This window comes from Peromyscus californicus, unplaced genomic scaffold, assembly GCF_007827085.1.
Source record: "Peromyscus californicus insignis strain IS unplaced genomic scaffold, ASM782708v3 Scaffold_9__1_contigs__length_137607984, whole genome shotgun sequence".
Taxonomy (NCBI): Eukaryota; Metazoa; Chordata; class Mammalia; order Rodentia; family Cricetidae; genus Peromyscus; species Peromyscus californicus.
In genome coordinates this window covers 58,765,191-58,783,347 of record NW_026294617.1, presented here as the reverse complement: position 1 = coordinate 58,783,347, position 18,157 = coordinate 58,765,191, and the positions used below count along the sequence as shown (strand labels likewise).

General features: G+C 41.8%; 1 protein-coding gene across 9 annotated transcripts in view; it reads left to right on the top strand.

Annotated features, from left to right (window-relative positions):
* Positions 1-18,157, top strand: part of Rapgef2 (Rap guanine nucleotide exchange factor 2) — a 244,689-nt gene that overhangs the window by 155,280 nt on the left and 71,252 nt on the right. The window contains exon 1 of one of the 9 annotated variants that reach the window (XM_052732167.1): positions 8,351-8,472. The exons of the other annotated variants lie outside the window; for them this stretch is intronic. Within the exon in view, the coding sequence (XP_052588127.1) occupies positions 8,470-8,472 (3 nt within the window). The 5' untranslated portion in view covers positions 8,351-8,469. Of the gene's footprint in view, positions 1-8,350; positions 8,473-18,157 lie in introns of those variants that run through there. 9 annotated transcript variants of the gene reach the window in all.

Here is an 18,157-nt window from a genome sequence, read left to right as displayed (position 1 = left end):
TATACACATTCATATTTCATATACAGAGAGATGCACGTCTTTGTAAATATAAGCAACCCATAATCTCAATTCTAATTTTGATATTTTTGTAAAAGCTAAAATTTTGCATAGATTATTTTTAGTAGAAGTAACTGCTTAGATTATTTGTAGTAGATGTAATTTGTATGGGGTGGGAAACATGTACTAACTCTTAGGATAAATGTCTTTATTTTCTTACTGCTTTGTATTAGAGGTCTTAAAAATACAGATTACAGTGGGCACCTTTTATGCATCATCTTCAGTAGGCCAAGATTTCACTGAGTTTTATTAAAGTGCCAAACACAGCATCATACTTTTTTCATTATAAAAGAAGGCAATGTAGCATGACTTTTTTTTTTTTTTTTTTTTTTTTTAAATACTGTGGAGTTGTGTTTTGGCTACCTCTTCCCTAGAAAGAAAAATAAGCCAGACATTCTTAACCTTTGATTATAGTATTTGTCATACATGTAAGGTCTCTTTTTTTGTTTTCCTTATTCATCCATGCTGGAGTTAGTGGGGATGTTGTGGCATACAGGTTTTGTGGATGTTGTGAGATGAGGCTTGTGTGCCTTTGGTAACAGTGAAAAAGAAGAGCCTTAAAGTCTGGGGTCTCTGGTTCAGAGCCTGAGCTGGCAGCTCTGGGGGAAAGGTCAGCAGAAGTAGAGAGATGAGTGCAATTCACACTCATGTTTCCAGTTACTGAGAATGTGAAGAATGAAATTACCTTTTTATATATAGCTAATAAATTTATGCTTTTCTTTAAAAGGACTCCTTTGATCCATCTACTCCCTAAAATATGAATGCATAAGGCTTCCTGTTGAAATGAACACCAGTTTTGGAAATACAAAACCATACTACTTTATAAGTAACACTTGCCAAAACTACCTAAATTTTTACAGTTTTACATTTATTTATTTATCTGTGTACACACATGTGTGCATATGTATCATGTGTGGGGAGATCAGAGGACAGCTTATGGGAGTCAGTTCTCTCCTTCACCATGTGAGGTCTGGAGATGAAACTCAGGTCATCAGGCTTGATGGCACATTACCCATGGAGCCATCACACTAGCCCACCAACCGCTCTTAGTTTAGAAGAGGTATCGCTGGAGTAGCTGTGCTGATTTACTTGTGTTGCGTTTGTGGTATGGTTATTTAGGCAGAGTTAGCTCAGTGACCCTATGTAGCCATTGATCGTCCTGGGCATAATTTATAATTTAAAAAAATAGGGCTGTTGAGGTGGCTCAGTGGTTAAAGCGCGTGCTGCACCTTCAAGAGTTTAGGTCCCCAGAAGCCATGTAAATGCCTAACAGACGTAGTTGCCCACCTCTAATTCTAGCTTCAGAAAGTAGAGACAAGCTCTCTGAGCAGACTACCCTTCTCAGCAAGCTCTGGCTTGATTGAGACCCTGCCTCAGAGAATAAGGTGGAAGAGCAATTGAGGACTATTCCTGACACCTGACGTCAACTTTGTTCCCCCAACACTCATACATATGCATATACACCTGCTGGAGACATGCACACACACATGAAAAAAAAAAAAAAAGTCAAGTTTATGGTGTGTATGTATTGAAGAAAAGATAGAAAACAGATTAAAAACAAGGATAGGAAAAAGAATCCCAACTTTACTATCTAGATTGTTGGTATTGTTACAGTATTGATATAGGGGCTGGAGAGTCAGCCCAGCAATTAAGAGCACTTGCTGCTCTTCCAGAGGACCTGGGTTGGTTTCTAGAATCCACAGCAGGCAGCTTTGGACTTCTTGTGGCTTTATGTAACTTTAGTTCTAGGAGACCCAACACACCTTTTCTGGCCTCCCTAGACACCCACACACATATGAGAGCAGACATAACACACACACACACACACACACACACACACACACACACACAGCATAAAAACGCCTTTAATCCCAGCACTCGGGAGGCAGAGCCAGGCGGATCTCTGTGAGTTCGAGGCCAGCCTGGGCTACCAAGTGAGTTCCAGGAAAGGCGCAAAGCTACACAGAGAAACCCTGTCTCGAAAAAAAAAAAAAAAAACAAAACAAAACAAAATAAATCTTAATAAGCATACTGGTATATATAGATTCTTTTGTTGTGAAAATGTTTTTATAGTACAGTATAAAATCTAATAATGGTTTTCCTTCTAGACCTTTTCCCAAAAAATATATGTAAAAGATTTATTTAAGGACAAGTAATTTAATATATTTATATTATATATTATATATATCAAATATATTAAATATATTTGAAGCTTGTATTACAGCCTTTGTCTTTAACATTTTGAAAGTTAGCCAGAGTAATATATAACATAATTTATATGGTGTAAACTGAAAGAGAAACTTAGTTAAGAGTTTCATTTAGTGTTAGAAGCCAAGCATGGTGGTGCACTTTTAATCCTAGCACTTGGGAAGCAAAGATATGAGGGTTTTCTGTGAGTTTCAGGCCAGCCAGTTACATGGTGAGACCCTATCTCAAAAGGTCTGCCCTTATTATAGGGAAGAATACAGCATGATTTTTAGTAATTCTTACTATATTTATACCTTTGTTTTTCTTGAAGCTTGAGCAAATTTCTAAGGTATGGGAAGTGAACAGTATAGTATCAGAAGAAAGAGAAGTAAAATTGCTAATGTCCCAGCTAAGGAAAATATAAGCAATTGTGACCATTATTCCCCCCTCCCCCCACCAGCCATGTGCCTTTTGTTGGGCAGATCTTTCTCTGTGCTGTTGGGCACATTCCCAGATTCCTTTCCCTTGCATTATTCTTATTTCCTTCCCCACTTTGAAAAAAGTAATGACCTAATGTAAGTAGGAGTTAAAACGGCTCTCTGTTGAACAATAAACCACAAAAGTGGACAGTGATGATAGTGAAGTTTGTTTTGCTTTAGAAAAAGGAGTATGGTTGATTAAAATGTCCTTTGTGTTTCTCTCCAGCAGGAGGACATAGATAGATGATAGTTCTTACTCAATAAAAGTTCTTTCATTGTTAGCTGAATAACATTTTAAAAGTTGACATGTAGCTAGGCATCGTGATGAATACCTTTAATCTCAGGCAGAGGCAGGTGGATCTCTGTGAGTTCAAGGCCAGCCTGATCTATATAGTGAGTTCCAGGACATCCAGAGCTACATAGTGAGACCCAGTCTATGAGTCAGGAGTGGGGGTGAGGGGAGACATGTAAATCAGGTGTGGTTGTATATACCTGTAATCCCAGCACTCTGGAAGGCTAAGATGGGAGGACCACATGCCCAAAGCCAACCTAGGCTACATAGTGAGATCTTGTGTCAATGAAATAAAGTTAACTGTTCTTCAGAACAAACCTCACTGACTACTTTAAATGTGTGGGTAGTCCTCAAAGAAGAAAATCTACTGATCATGAAATTTCCATGTAGGTTAAAGCAATATATTTTCACCCAAGAACATCTTTTGTCTTGTACACCAACACTGAGATCATGAAAAATGGAGAGATGTTGCATTTTATTACCATGGTGAGGAGTTTGATTTTTGCTTTGCTTACTCAGAAATTAAACTTCTGGATTATTTGCTTTGTTAGAAAAAAATATTAATAACGAAACAACTCATTTTGAATACTGTAGATTTACTTCAGAGTTCTAGAAAAGAAGTTGAAAATAGTTTACAATTTTCACATCTGGTGGAGTGGGTTACCTCTCAGTGCCGGCTGTGATGTGGCAGGAAGCAGTACATAGGCAGGGACGCGGTGTGTATTGAGCAGTGCACAGGAAGTGGGTCTGGAGATGTAGCGGAAATGAGGGAGGGCAGCGCATGATAAGGATGTGAAGAAAAAAATGACACGGGGGGATTTAGGGAGGCAGAAGAAATGAGCCGAGAAATTGCTCGGAAGGGCAGGATTCTAACGAGGCCTGTGCTGTGTCCAAGGTACCACTGCCGTTGTAATGCCCATGAGTGGACTCAAGCCGTCTCTGTTGACCTGGACATGCTAAGTTATTTCTCATGTCTAATTATATTAGGTGAGCAGGTGGAAGAATCAAACATTTCTTAGCATTATTTTTCTTCACTTCACTTTCACCCTATGTATTCTAATGGAAATGTCTTTGGGGGGGATTATCTAAGATACCATTTCCTCTTACTTTTATGACCCAGCAATACTTTCTTTTCATTACTAATTTCAAAGATACTACAATAAAACAAAATGTTAGAATCAATTAAATGTAGTATTAGCCATTAATTTAAATGTTGGTTTAGTTTAATGACGTTTGCATGCAATAATAGTGATGTACAGGTGAGTGTAGGCCTAGGTACCTACCAGCCTTTCCAGCTTCCTTGGCGCAGATTCAACGTGTCAAAGAAAATTCAGTGCCGGCATTTATTTACAAATAAGAATTTACCTGAGCACTTTGTGTTGAGACAGTTGGGGGACATGCAAGGGCCAGCTGGGGTTGCAGGATGGACATGCAGAATGAGGTACTCTGGCAGGTAGAGTTTGAAGTTTTGAACAGCACGTCAAGTCCTTCAGAACAGTGAGGGTTTGAAGAACATTTTTGCACATGCCCATGATGCCAACACTTGAGAAGCCGAAAGAGAATAGGGAGTTTCAGATTAGTCTGGACCAACATTGGGAAACACTGCTGCACAAAAGACAGCAGCCCAACCCATCAAATACAGAGGCCCACGATGAACATCATCTGCTGTCACATTGGCTGAAATACTGTAGTATAGTTTCTGTGGTGCTACAAAGAGAGACCCTCTCTCAGAAACAACATTTACAGTCTGGAAGTACAGCTCAGTCATAGTGTTTTTGTCTAGGATGTGCAGGGCCCAGGATTCAGTCCCTGAAAAAAATATACCCATGCCAAGAGTAGCTGTAATCTGGTTCTGTCACCTGTGAATAAAGTTATGTGGAGAGGGATTAGGAAAACCTGCAGTGTAGAAACTGTAGGGGCTCTGGAAGCCAGAACTTGGGCTGGTGACTGACTTACCACCTGCTGTGTAACCCTGTGACATGAAATCTTTATAAAATTGGAGTCTAATGTTGTGTGAAGATTGAGATAAAACTCAGGAAGTTGTTGTAGTAATGTGTGGTGCATGATGAGAACAGTTCCTATAGTCCCAAGGCATCATTTATCCTCCGTTATGCAGAAGTAATGGAGTTAAGACTGCCGGACAGGAGACAGCTGAGACGTAAGGTACCAAACAGATGCCAGTCAGAGACAGTAGGTTGGATAGAGGCTTTGCCCTTGCATAGGTGGTGGAGGTGTTCACTTGCCTCCCAGCCCTCTTCGGTGTAAACCTCACAAGCCACCTTCTCCTGACTGATCCAGTATTAAAGAAGCTAACAGTCACGCTGTCACTAACTAAAATGCAAGGCTCTGTGTTCCAAACATCTCAATCTACACAACCGTGTAAGTTTTCTGTGGCTTCGTTACACATAGTTAAATGACTTCCCCAAAAGTTGCACAACAGATGCATGCCAGAGCCGCTGGCCATTTTGTCTTGTGCATGGCAGTTGTGTACAGATGCACATAGATCTAAAGCCCCCCACAGGCATGCAGGCACACACATGCAGCTGTGTTGAGTAACTGTATGAAATGCCTCTAACTTTTCCTGTAGGCACATGATCACAGCATGGACAATTTCTTGTGCTCTATGAGCACGGTCACTCCTCTATTTGAGCACTGATTTTCTTAAGTATTGGTTTCAAAGCAATTTCATGTGTGTGCGATAGTGGCTATTACCTTCCTTTCTTTATGATGTGGTGTTCTGAAGAATTTCCAGACTCCTGACATGAAGGTTTTCTCAGTTTAACCTTTTAGGAAATCCCTGGAATCAGCTGAGCTTGTCCGCACATGTATGTAACCGCAGGAGCTTCTGTGTTACCTTGCTTCTTAGTCTTGAATTTAGGGAATTTGGCTTTTGCTTACAGTTTGGAAGATGCAGCTGTTCTCTTAATTTGTTAAGTAATTTTTAGTTATCTAGAGGAGAGTTTTGTGAGCCTACTTGGTCTGGTCGCATGTCCTAGCTGTGTAAAATACAAATAAATAATTATATCCATCTTGGTTACAGTTGCAACATTTCTTTAACCCCTTTCGACCATAGCACTTTTTCTCTGGACACTTTTAAAGAAAACAAAACAAAACAGAAACTGTATTATCCAAAACCCAGCGAAGATAGTTGTTGGTGCCCTGGCTTAGCAGTGCCATTGGCCCTGGGCTTGGCCTCTGTGGGTTGGTGGTCGGTAGGCCATTGCGTTAGGCAGTATTAGAGCATCTCCTTCAAGGACTGTATCAAGTGCTGACTTCGTATGTCCATCTGTTCTCACTGTCATTTCCTACTTGGGCTGTCATCTAGGCTGCCGTGAAAAAGGCGTTGCCTTCTGTTATGAGTGGAAATGAAGTATCTTCCAGTAGGCTCATTCTTTGAGGTTTTTGTCCCCAGCTGGTGTCAGGGTTAGGTGATCGGCACTGGAGCCTCTTACTTGATCAATGGGTGAATAATCCCTTGATGAATCAATCCATGCGCTGAGTGGACAGTGCGGAGGTGGGGCCGGGTTAGAGGAACTGGGTCTCTGGGGACATACCCTTGAAAGCTTTCTCTTATCCCCAGACACTTCTCCAGGCTCCATGCTGCCGTGCAGCTTTGCACACAGTGTCCTGCTGTGGCGCTCCGCCTCCCTCTACACAGGCCCAGCAGCCATGGAGCCATATGGCCGTGGGCTGACATCACCAATCCTGTGAACCAAAACGAATCCATACTCCTGGAAGTTGTCTTCTCAGAGATCTTGTCACAGAAATAAAGAACAAACACCTCTCCGGGTGATTTATAATAAAGCTAATGAGCGCATGCGATGTGCTCTCTGCCCCTGAAAGTAGATGGGTTTCGTAATAAAGTGTCAGAGTTTAGCAAAGCCATGAAGGGTTCATTGCGTGCCGTTTCCAAGCATGCCCATGGGGATCTTCAAAGCAGAATGCTCATGTGGGCCTTCCCACACAGTGATAGGAAGAAACTAGTACAGCTGTGGTTAGTTGTTGCTGTTGGCTCGTTTTTGGTATGTGTGTTGATGGTAAACCAATACTACACACACAACTTTAAAATACTATGATTGTGTTTAGGTGTGTATGTATGTGTGTGCACACACACACTGGGTTGGGAATGTAGCTAATGAATAGAGCATTTGCCTGGCATAGGCACGATCCCGGGTTCAGTCCCTAGCACTACTTCCCCTGGGTATTGAGGGGACCTTAAAAACTCATTTGGATCCTTTGTTCTGATATTGACCAGCTACACTTAGGGCACTCCTGCAATTGGCTAGCTGTGCAGTGGTTATGCAGGCCATGTGAAGTTTTTTTTTTGCTACAGAATGGAGATGGTGATTGTACTTGTCTACCTCATAAGTGTTTTGAAAATTATTGTAGCCATCACTCCTGAGTGCTTCATGTGTGAGTCCCAAACAATATTAAAGGAAAAGTGAGATTCTTCATGTTTTACAGATGGCAGCTCGATTTAACTATGTGAATATTTTTTAAAAGTTCATGTTCTCAGAATTTTCTGGTAAACCAGTGCATGGCTAGCCTCAGGTGATTGCTAGTTCTCTACCTTAATTTTAATCCTCAACAGTCCTTTCTGTGTGGACAGCAACCTCATCTCTTCTTTGTAACTGTGTGACACTCAGAGGTTGTTAAAATGTTTGGGACTGTTTTTCATGGTCCATGTCATGTGGTCAGTGACACACATGTGCCACAGGGATGGGTGTCATCCAGTGCCATCCATGAATTTCTCTTGCTTCTTCAGCTGTAAATGTTTCTTTTTCTTGATTTTTAATGTGAACATGGATCCAGAAGTTTGATGGGTTTTTTTTTCTTCTTCTTCTTTTTCTGTTTGCTTTGTTTTGAGACAAGGTTTCACTAACTATGTAGCCCTGGCTGGCCTTGAACTTCCTATGTAAAACAAGCTGACACTGAACTATGATAGTCCTTCGTCCTCGTCCTCCCAAGAGCCAGAATTACAGGCCCGGGCCATCACAGCTGGCAGAGAGAGTTACTTTTTTTTTTTTTTTTTTTTGGTCTGGTTTTGAGTATAGGATATGATTCTCTGTTGGCCATCTTAGATCAACTACAATTCATTTTTAAGATCCTTCGTTAACTGCTTTCTGCAAATTGGAATTGGTTGCAAAATAGCTCATAAAAGAATCACAGTTGATGTGAAAAAAATCACATTAATTTTACCTTAGTCCTTCACCATTTTCCTCACTTATTAAGTGATTCTGTGCAAGTCGAGCTGCTTAGTAAGACCTGTCTTTGTAGTCATTCCGTGTGTTTGCAAGGAGGTATTTTTAGATGGTTTAGCTGAGCAGCAATCTGACGTCTTTAGAGGAGACATCAGTTCATTATGTGGATACAAATTCTATGCTTTCAGCTTTTCTACACCAAGTCTTAATTTAAATCCCTTCTTCTTGCTTTTCTAACGAAAGAGACTCTATCATGGTATGTATTTTATTTCTTTCTAAGGCCAGTCTTTCTAGTTTACCTTTTCTTCCATAAATGATCTAAGTAGAATGTTTTTATTTGTTCTCAACTTAATATAGATTACAGAAGCGTGGAATTCAGGGTCATATTTCAATGTGCCATTTTGTGTTGTGCTATACAGTGCTTTGCTATTATGATATGATTCGGGGAATTTAAAATAGTTATGGAGCTCATAAGTGCTGTTTTCTTTGAAGAAGAAAAAAAATGTAAAGGACAGGGTGTGGGAGTTGTATTCTTCTTAATTGTGCATATTGCATTTTTCCCTTATGAAGAAAAAAACCTCTTGTTTGGGAAAGATAATTTTAATGCCGAGCATACAGTGTTTGAAAGAAGTTATGATATTTCCTGATTTTTCTCAACCCATTCCAGTCCTGAGAGGAAGTTCTTTCGACTTATGCATATTTGTGTGTGTTGTGACACTTGTTCTCATAGGACGAAAACCACGAGGATTCTCTCGGTTTACCACAAAGGTAGAATTCTTCCCCCTAATTTTACTACACCTAGTTTTAGGAAAGAATTCAAATATAAGTGTAAAAAAAAAAACTGAATTAATTTTCAAGTAAATGTTCCTTATCCATTTTCACAAATTCAAAGGTTGTGGCTGCTGTGCGTCAGATTGTCAGGGCTCAAGTGCAGACTTCTGCTGTTCGTTCAGATGTGCTGTCTGCACAGTGAGAAGAATCGGGGCTAAAGGATGGTCTGATATTTTTAACCCAGTTGTTGGATGATCAGTGATATTTTAATTATATAATAGAATTTATCATATTTTACCATGCTTTGCAAATATAAATCACTATCATAGAGAAACAAATGAGTTACTTAGCATCAAAGAAAGATATTACTTGGGGAATCTGATTAGTAGTGGGCATCAGTCAAAGGTGTGAGTTTTCATTCTTTAAGAGAAAAATCAAAGACATTTTATATATGTGATACAAATTTTAATATAAGGAAGAATCCGGCATAACAATTTCATAGTTATGAAAAACAGGAAGGAAGTACTGCGACCATGACTTCTTTTTTGTTTTAATAAAAAGAAAACCTTTCTTGTTCTTAAAGATTAGTGTTGTTATGTAACCATTTAAGAATTTAGCTGAAGCCCAATATTAAGTGACTCAGATTCCTAGCTTCTTAATGATGCTTCTTTACTGTGGAATTCAAGGGCTTGCCAGATTCTTGAGCCCTGACTTCATTCTCCACCCCCTCCCCAAATTTGCATGCAGTAAAAAACTGTGGAACTGTACAGAAGAGTAGCTGATGCCCAAATCCTCACGTGCGAAGTGTACCATGACTGACTGCAGGCTGGAGGGTGGTGAAACTGTCTCTGTTTTAGTGACCACTTTCTGGTTTCTGTGTCAGAAAAGTCATCTGGAGGCTCTAAAATCCACCACCCCCCAACCCCCAGCTTCTGCCGTGGATTCCCCTTTCACTTTCTGCAGATTATCACTTGTTCCTTTAGAGCTCATCCCAACACCAGCCAACCAAGAATGGCACCAGTGTCATCTGGTCCGCTGACCCCGCCCACTGACTGTGCTCTTGACAGTGGGATCAGCACTGTCCTGGAGGAAGAAGCTTGCATAAGCCTCCTTTGGCTCACACGCCCCAAGGAGACCTTCAGGAACTGAGAAGTTGAACATCTCCAAAGATAAATAAGTAATAAATATTAATAATAAATAAATATAATTTATGGCCCTGGTGACTGACCGCCTGGAGAGGAGTCACATGGTAAGGAAAGGTTGCTGCCTGGGGGTTTCATTTTACAGGAATAAGTGACACTGTCAGGGGGGAGTTTGGAGGCGTCTCTTCCAACAGTCACCTGTCCCTTCTTTCCCCACTTCAATGTGGCTGGGCATTTGAGCCTTTTCTACTCGTTTCAGAGTTTCTCATAGATTAGAACTCTTTTCACTGGAATATACGAACTCCTGGAAGTCAGATAATATATTGCCTTCTCCCTCCTTTCTAGTATACATTGATTGTTCACCTTGTAATTAAGCGTGTCCCCCTTAATTAACTCTCTTACGTTCCCTGGAGACTGCTTTCCATCCCTGTGGCTTCTCCCGCTCGCTCTCCAGTTTTCCACAGTTATGAAACATTAGAGCAGGCCTTGTTTGGTTGAGCATATGTGGGATTTGCTTGGTGCTTTGTATTTGGTGTGTGGCTTGGTTTTTCTCAACTGGACTCTACAGTGAGATAGACGAGGAAGGATCGCTGTCTCAGGAAGCTTGTTGATCCTGTTGGTACCACTGAAAGCACTGAAGGGTGGGGTTTGTTTGCACAGGTATGGTGATCCAAACAGTGAACATCTAGCTCCATTCATACTTGACGAACTTTGATTGTGTTTCTGTACTGGGGGGACACTACACATTTCCCAACTTCTTAAAAGATTCTATGAGCAGATTAGGTGTTTAACCAAACTTTACAAATATAAGTGAACTCTTGTTTTATATTCCTGTGACTTTTTATATTTTTTATTGGCATGTGTATGCACACATATACAACTTTGAACTAATGCCTTAGCTCAAAAGGAAGAACAGCTTGAGATGCTTATCTCTTGTTAACATTACTTAATTATGGAATTTTTTTCTTTCACTTTTGAGATTATAATATAATAACATCATTTTCCCCTTCCCCTTCTTCCCTCCAAACCATCCTATATACTATTCCTTGCTCTTTCAAATTCATGGCCTCTTTGTTTTTTTTTTATTAATTGTTGTACATGCTTATGATGTATATGTATATATATATGTATATATGTATATATATCTTTGTGTAGATTTGGGGCTTTTTGGCCTTTCCCCTGCCCACATTGGCATGTCCATTGGTGTCACATTTGTTCAGCTCATGTTCAGGCAGTCACGTTGGTGAGACTTTATGGGTGTAGCTTCTGCCAGCAGCAGGAGCCACAACCACACAGCAAACTCTCGGATCCTCTGGCTCTTACCAGTCTTTCTACCCCAAGGAATCTATCCCTTACGGTATCAGAATACCGTCTTCATCATAGTCATCTTGATCATTATTTGTGATTTTTATATTTATATGTGTTGGAAGCCTGGCCCAGCAGTTCTGACAGATGAGGTGAGGCCATCTGTGTCAGTGAATGTCAGTCATGGAGGAAAGCGGAAACCATTTCAACCAGTGATTAGGAAAGGGGGTCCAGTGAACCCAAGTTTGTCTTTAGCAGACTGATATGAGCTCTAGATCTAAGTAGAGAAAGAACGGGGGTAGGGGTTGAGAGGTATACATAATTAAGCAGTCTTGGTAAAGTATGGGTCTGGTTGGTCCTTATCTCAGTTCTGGTTCCACTGTCATCACTTGAGAGCATTGTGGTTGTCCAGGGTGTAGCCCCGCCCTCACTGATAAGTGTCCTCATGGATGGGCAGAGTCTGTGCTGGGAAGCTCTGCTGTGCCTGGAATCTAAGGTGTCTTACCCATGTGCCTTCACCTTGGAAGGGGGATGAGATAGGTTAGGCAGACAGGTTTGCCTTGGTTACTAATACGCCTGTATAGTGTAAGGGAGCAGACTGACCCAAAGCACAGGAGACAGGCTCAGTGAGAGCAGAGGCGCTAGGCTTTGGTTCTTCTCCGAGCTGCCGTGCGGGCTCCAGTATGGGGCAGCGCTTTTTAGCAGAAGCAGCCTGTGGATGCCTGTTGTGCTGTCACCCACCCTGCTCCCTGCTCCTTGGCCTTTGTCTGGTTCACTCGACAAGTCAAACCTTGGAGCCAGCCTGCTGATTGTGTCGTGGGCATAGAAGTCAGTGTGTGGTCATTACATCACTGACTCCTTACTCTGCGATTCCAACTCTTGGCACTGTCCTGGTGGGCCAATCCTAAGCGGTCTGTTGTTTCTATTACACTTGAATTCTTGGATTCTCTGCCAAACATGGTACTTTGGTCTCTTTGTGAATCATGTTTTTACCCCGTGTTTATAATTCTTCTTCTTCTTGGAATGTCAGCCTCATGAGCGTGGGGCCCTCAACTGTTAGATTAATCTTTCTGCCTTGGATGTCCAGAGCATCGGTTCTCAACCTGTGGGTTACAAGCCCTTTGGGGGTTGAATGACCCTTTCACAGGGGTCTTCTAAGACTGTAGGAAAACATAGATATTTACATTATGACTCGTAACAGTAGCAAAATTACAGTTATGAAGTAGCCACAAAAATAATTTTATGGTTGGGGGTCACCACAACATGAGGAACTGTATTAAAGGGTCACAGCATGAGGAAGGTTGAGAACCACTGCTCTAGAGTGTAAAAGCCATGGCATAAATGTTTATAGACGTCTGAGAGGTGAATTAATAGAAATATGAAAACTGAGGCACATGTTGGTAAAGTTCGAATTCACAGATGCTTGTTTGTAAGTGTGTTTTCCCTTCCCCTTTGTGGCTGAACCAAAATAGAAATGGAGACTAAAGGAGAAGTAGCCGGCAGGGTCAGCAACTGACCAGTGCACTTTTGCAGCACGAGCGGCAGATAAGGTTAGGACCGTTCCAGGATTTGGTTGCAAGATCTAGATACCCTGAAAAGTGGGAATAAGCATCGCTTACCTCAGGAGCAAACATTTTCTGTGTGTAAGCTGCTTAGGACTTTTAGATTACATGAAGTTTTAGAAATCAGACATTCTACTTCACGAGAATGTAAGTACGGATCCTATCAGACAGCGATCTGTGGTAGGGGCTTTGGTATCTGAGTGTATGACAGTGGCAATGGTGAGATGGGAAACTCAGGAGTTGGTTGGTTGGTTGGTTGGTTGGTTGGCTGGCTGGCTGGTTGGTTAGTTGGTGTTAGCTGTGGACACTCAGGAGTCCTAAGTTACCAACTGTCATCTTAAGTGAAATGACCTGGACCTTACAGTGTTAAGCCATAGGAATGTGCACATATGACAAAATTAAGATTAAAACACTATGTTAATTTTTGCAGACACAGTGCCATTAATAATGACCTGCAAGTTACTGCTCCTTTTCAGTATTTTTTAAAAGAAATATTAGTTTAAAAGGTAATGTTATCGCCGGGCGGTGGTGGCGCACGCCTTTAATCCCAGCAATCGGGAGGCAGAGCCAGGCGGATCTCTGTGAGTTCGAGGCCAGCCTGGGCTACCAAGTGAGTTCCAGGAAAAGGCGCAAAGCTACACAGAGAAACCCCGTCTCGAAAAACCAAAAAAAAAAAAAAAAGGTAATGTTATCATTTACAGTAATTTAAATTACTATTTAAATTAGTTTTTCTATTATATAAAAGTATAGCCTGAACTTTAGTGTTAGCAGTGTTGTGTATCAGCAATGCACTTCCTAGTAACCATTCCAGAAGCTGAAATGAAGAGACTGTGCTGAATGAACCCTTAAGCCCTAGTGGGCCTGGCCTTGTGCTATTATACAACTTGCATTTGCCTAGTGTTTCATGTCTCAGGAATTTTTCCACACCAACCCTCTCTGTGTTCTCACAACTCTCTGGTTGGGTGTGTAGGATGGGATCTCTTATCTGGTCCACACTAGTGAGTTAGACGAACTACGGAGCATGAAGTGATTTTCCCACCAACCTGGAACTGACCATGTCTTCTACAGTTGCACATTGTAGTCTGAGAGTTCCCAATGCCTACTGGGCGATGTTAGGTACTGATCAAAAGAAGTATCTGTATTTGATAAAATAACACTCCGTAGTAATTGAGGATTCTAACTGGAGCAGGAACTTGTGCTCTAGAAACTTGGCTGTTTATATACCATTACTGAATTTTAAGATTTAATGGTGATCCTTCACACACACACACACACACACACACACACACACACACACACACACACACACACACACGTATATTCATTCCACCCCTTTACGGTGTTTTAAATACAGTTTTGTCTTTTTGAGAAAGTTGAACAGTGGAATACTGAGGCCCCTCCAGGGTCTTGTCGGGTTTGAGAGGTTTGCTGCAAGTGTGTGTGTGTGTGTGTGTGTGTGTGTGTGTGTGTGTGTGTGTGTGTATGTGTGTGTGTGTGTGTGTGTGTGTGTGTGTGTGTGTGGTCTGCTTGGCACCTGCACTCCAGTCAGACTTGTTTCTCTCTTCTCCTCCAGCCCTGTTCAGGATGGTCTTATAAATCCTAACTGGATACTATCAACCACTTGTTCAAAGACGACCATGTCTTTATGTGGCTCATGGAAAGGCTGCTTTAGTGGCATTTGTCCCTGCTGCCCACATTCTAGCCTTTGTGACCTTCTGCCCTCCAGGCTGCAAACTGTGGGCTGTCACAGTTCTAAGTGTGCCTCATCTTCCCTGGCCAGCCCACATCTCTCCCCCTGCTCAGCCACAGCTTTATCTCTATACTTGTCCTGGGTTACCACTCCCCGACATCCTTTGCTTTTCCTGGAGATCTTGGTTTGGCTGACTCCATTCACTTTTCACCCTCAATGTCATTTTCTCAGAGCAGCCTTCCCCATTCACTGGCCACCCACTCTGTCCCCAGCCCTCACTGTCGTGACACACCTAGTTTTGGTTGTGCTTACTAAACAAGTCAGGTTACTCTGTTTATCATTTTTCCCCTCCCTTCCCTATCCACCTTCAAACTCCTTCCTCCAGGAGTGTGCATTTAGCCAGTCCTGATCACTGGAGTTCCCGAGCCATGGTGGGCTCCTTGCCACACGGCAGTAAATCAGTGCCTGCTGAATAGTTCAGCGAAAGAGTGAGTCTCCAAGTTGAGTAGAGTTGTGCCCCATCTGCTAGCTTCTCTGTCGCAATCCGAAAGTCAGGAAGTTCAACAAGTTTCATTCTGAACTCCTCTGTCCTGGCTTTCTGGGAATTTAACTTCATTTTGGAAAGAAGAGAATTTCATTTCCGTTGTGCCGTAAAGATCCCTCAGTTGTATTCTGATGGTGCCACGTATGGTTGCTGGTAGAAGGGACAGCGACAGATCTGGGGGAGAGAGAACAGTGGAGTCAGGCCACCTTGTCCAGCGTCTCTCAAGAGCAGTGTGTCCGGCTCCACGCTGGGGCTGATGGGTGGGGAGGTGTTCAGGACTCTCTGTGCTTATGTTCAGGAAAGCGTGAGGGTAATGAGAGATGTGTTCACTGCAGACACATCCAGCCAGAGAACTGCCCAGTAAATCCGCAGCTGCAGCACAGGGTCTGAAAGTTCTGTGACAGACAATATTCTGGAAGTTGAGAGAGAAAGGTGGGGGGCGGGGGCTAAACTAACTGTATATATACCAGGAAACGATGAGGGAAATGATCAGGAGAAGGCAGTGGGGTGCAGCTGTTAGGAGTGAACACTTTTTTCTAAGGGTAAAGGAAGCTGGTAGAGAATAGTCAGGGGAATGACATGACTGAGTATGGATTCTCCATCATGTCTTCAACGTTTTCTCTGACTACAGCACGAAAGAAAGATTGCAAGGGATGTAAGATCATTGAGAGAGGCAAACAAGGGTAGCAGCTAGGCAGTGGCCTCAGAAGAGGGCAGGGTGCCATCTGCAACCCCAGTGGAGTGCACACATTTGTGCTCATGTGAGGCCGTTTGCTTCCCGTGTTGTAGAAGGCGATGGTTTATGCTTAATGATGTTTCAAGTTTTTGAGTGTTTTTGCTCACGTGTACTAACGACACTGAAGATTATAGTTAGCCCGTTGTAAGATTGTACCTGGATGAATGCTGTTCTGTCTTCCTGATACACATCTCGGATAATAAAGTAATACACATACGTAGGGAACAGAAAAGTTCAGAGAGTAGCTGAATTTGAGGAAAGGAAAGCCAGTTGAGCAGTGTAAAAATTGTTAAGAGTGGTGTCAGTTTACAAGGAATGTACCTAAGACAGTTGCTCAATTGATTATGTAACTAAATCTCTGCAAATGATTAAAGAAGGTCATGAAATATGGTGGGGCACTGTCGAAGTGATAGTGTTAGGAGGAACAGGATGGAGCCTGTGCTTGACTGTTCATTTCCCATGGGTCTGGCTTTGCCAGTCTAGAGAAAGGAAAGATGGAAGGAAAAAAGAAGATTTATTATCCTTGCAGTTTTTAAGCATATATTCCTACTGGTGTCAGGCACTGAGTAATACAGGTAAATGTTCAGTCAGTTCTTAGTACTCTCCAGACAGCCAAAGCTGCGGTTATTCTGGTCTGCCAGGGCTGATACACCAAGGCCCAGAAACAAACGTGAAATTAAATGACTTATCATCTTTTGAAAGAAATCCTAAAATGAACATTTTTGTTCACTGAAGTAAAAGAAAAATCTGAGAGATTAGATTAATAATAGTAACACGTAGTCTTTTTTGGCAACTTAAGAAGGATGACCCGGCAGTTTTTAAATTGTAGACTGTGCTCCTTGGTGAGAAGTCCTACTTGTGGATGGTGGAGGTTGTGAGGGGAAGAATCTGAGTTGTCTCTTAAGATTAAGTCGCGCCTGTGTGGGGGACATGTATAGAGTCTGTATTTATGCATGAAATAGGAGAGACAGTGAAGTGTTCTCAGTTCATAATGTGCCTGTCAGCCATAACTTACAATAGACAAAGCTTCCCAGTCGAATCGCCCCATGGTGCATCTTGGAGCCCTGGGATTAGATGCTAGTTTTAAGTTGAATAACTAGCACCAGGATTTTTCACAAATAAGTCATTATATTTCTTTGGCTTAATGATGTTGCTGTACTTAGCTTTTTACGAAGTACACTCTATAATAACAAATTCTGAGTGTAACTATGTGAAAATCTCTGTTACACACATGGTTTTGGGTGTATACGCATGCATGTGTATATTTGATGAAGGTGGTGTGATTAAAACGGTTCCATTAGAGAGTAAGTGCTTTCTCTCTCTACACAGAAAACTATCCATGGTGTCACATGTTACGGGAGCCTAGTCACCATGGCTGTGAAGTCATTGCCACATCACTTACTTTTCATTGTTGCTGAAGGCTGTCCTTACCACCGGGTGACAGTTTCCTCCTTTAATTATTTGTTTCCATCTACTAGCTGTTAGGTGCACGAAAGCATGGAGTCTGCTTTCCTTTTTGCTATAGTTAGCAAACCTGGCGTTCAGTAAATATTTGACTACATAATTAACTGAATAAGTAAATGGACTTTAGTGTTTGTTTAATCCAGATTGAGCATGATCCCATGGAGTGGTTGGTCTGAATGTTAATCAGACCTTTCTCCATAAGGAGGTTAAAGACTTTAAAATTTTCACTGTGTTAAGTTTCCCATAGGTAGTAGTTCATGAGGATAAGTATAGTTTTTTTATGAGTTCATATGTGCTATTTTATCAAACAAAACAAAATATGGTAGTTCGAATACAATAGAAGTCTATTATCCTTTGTGTAAAATCCAGTGCTCTTGACTGATGGGCATTTCCTGCCTTAAGTACTGATTGAGAGTTACTGACTGACCTCCTTTAAAGCGTGTACCTCTGCTGTATTGTTTTCAGTTGAGCTGCTCTCTCAGGGAAGGGAATAGATTCCAGAGGGTCTTTGGGGAAATCGTCATCAGTGTAGAAGTGTCAGGTATAGAAGTGGCGTAATCACTTCTGATGACTCATACCCCATAGACTTCAACTCGTTACATGGTATCTCTGTAACCATCCGAGAAGATGGGAAGTGTTACCCAGGTGTCTGTCGGAAGACGGTGCTAGGGACTACCTAGCCGCTCCAGCCATTGCATTGCACAGAGGCGCGCGTGTGTGTGTGTGT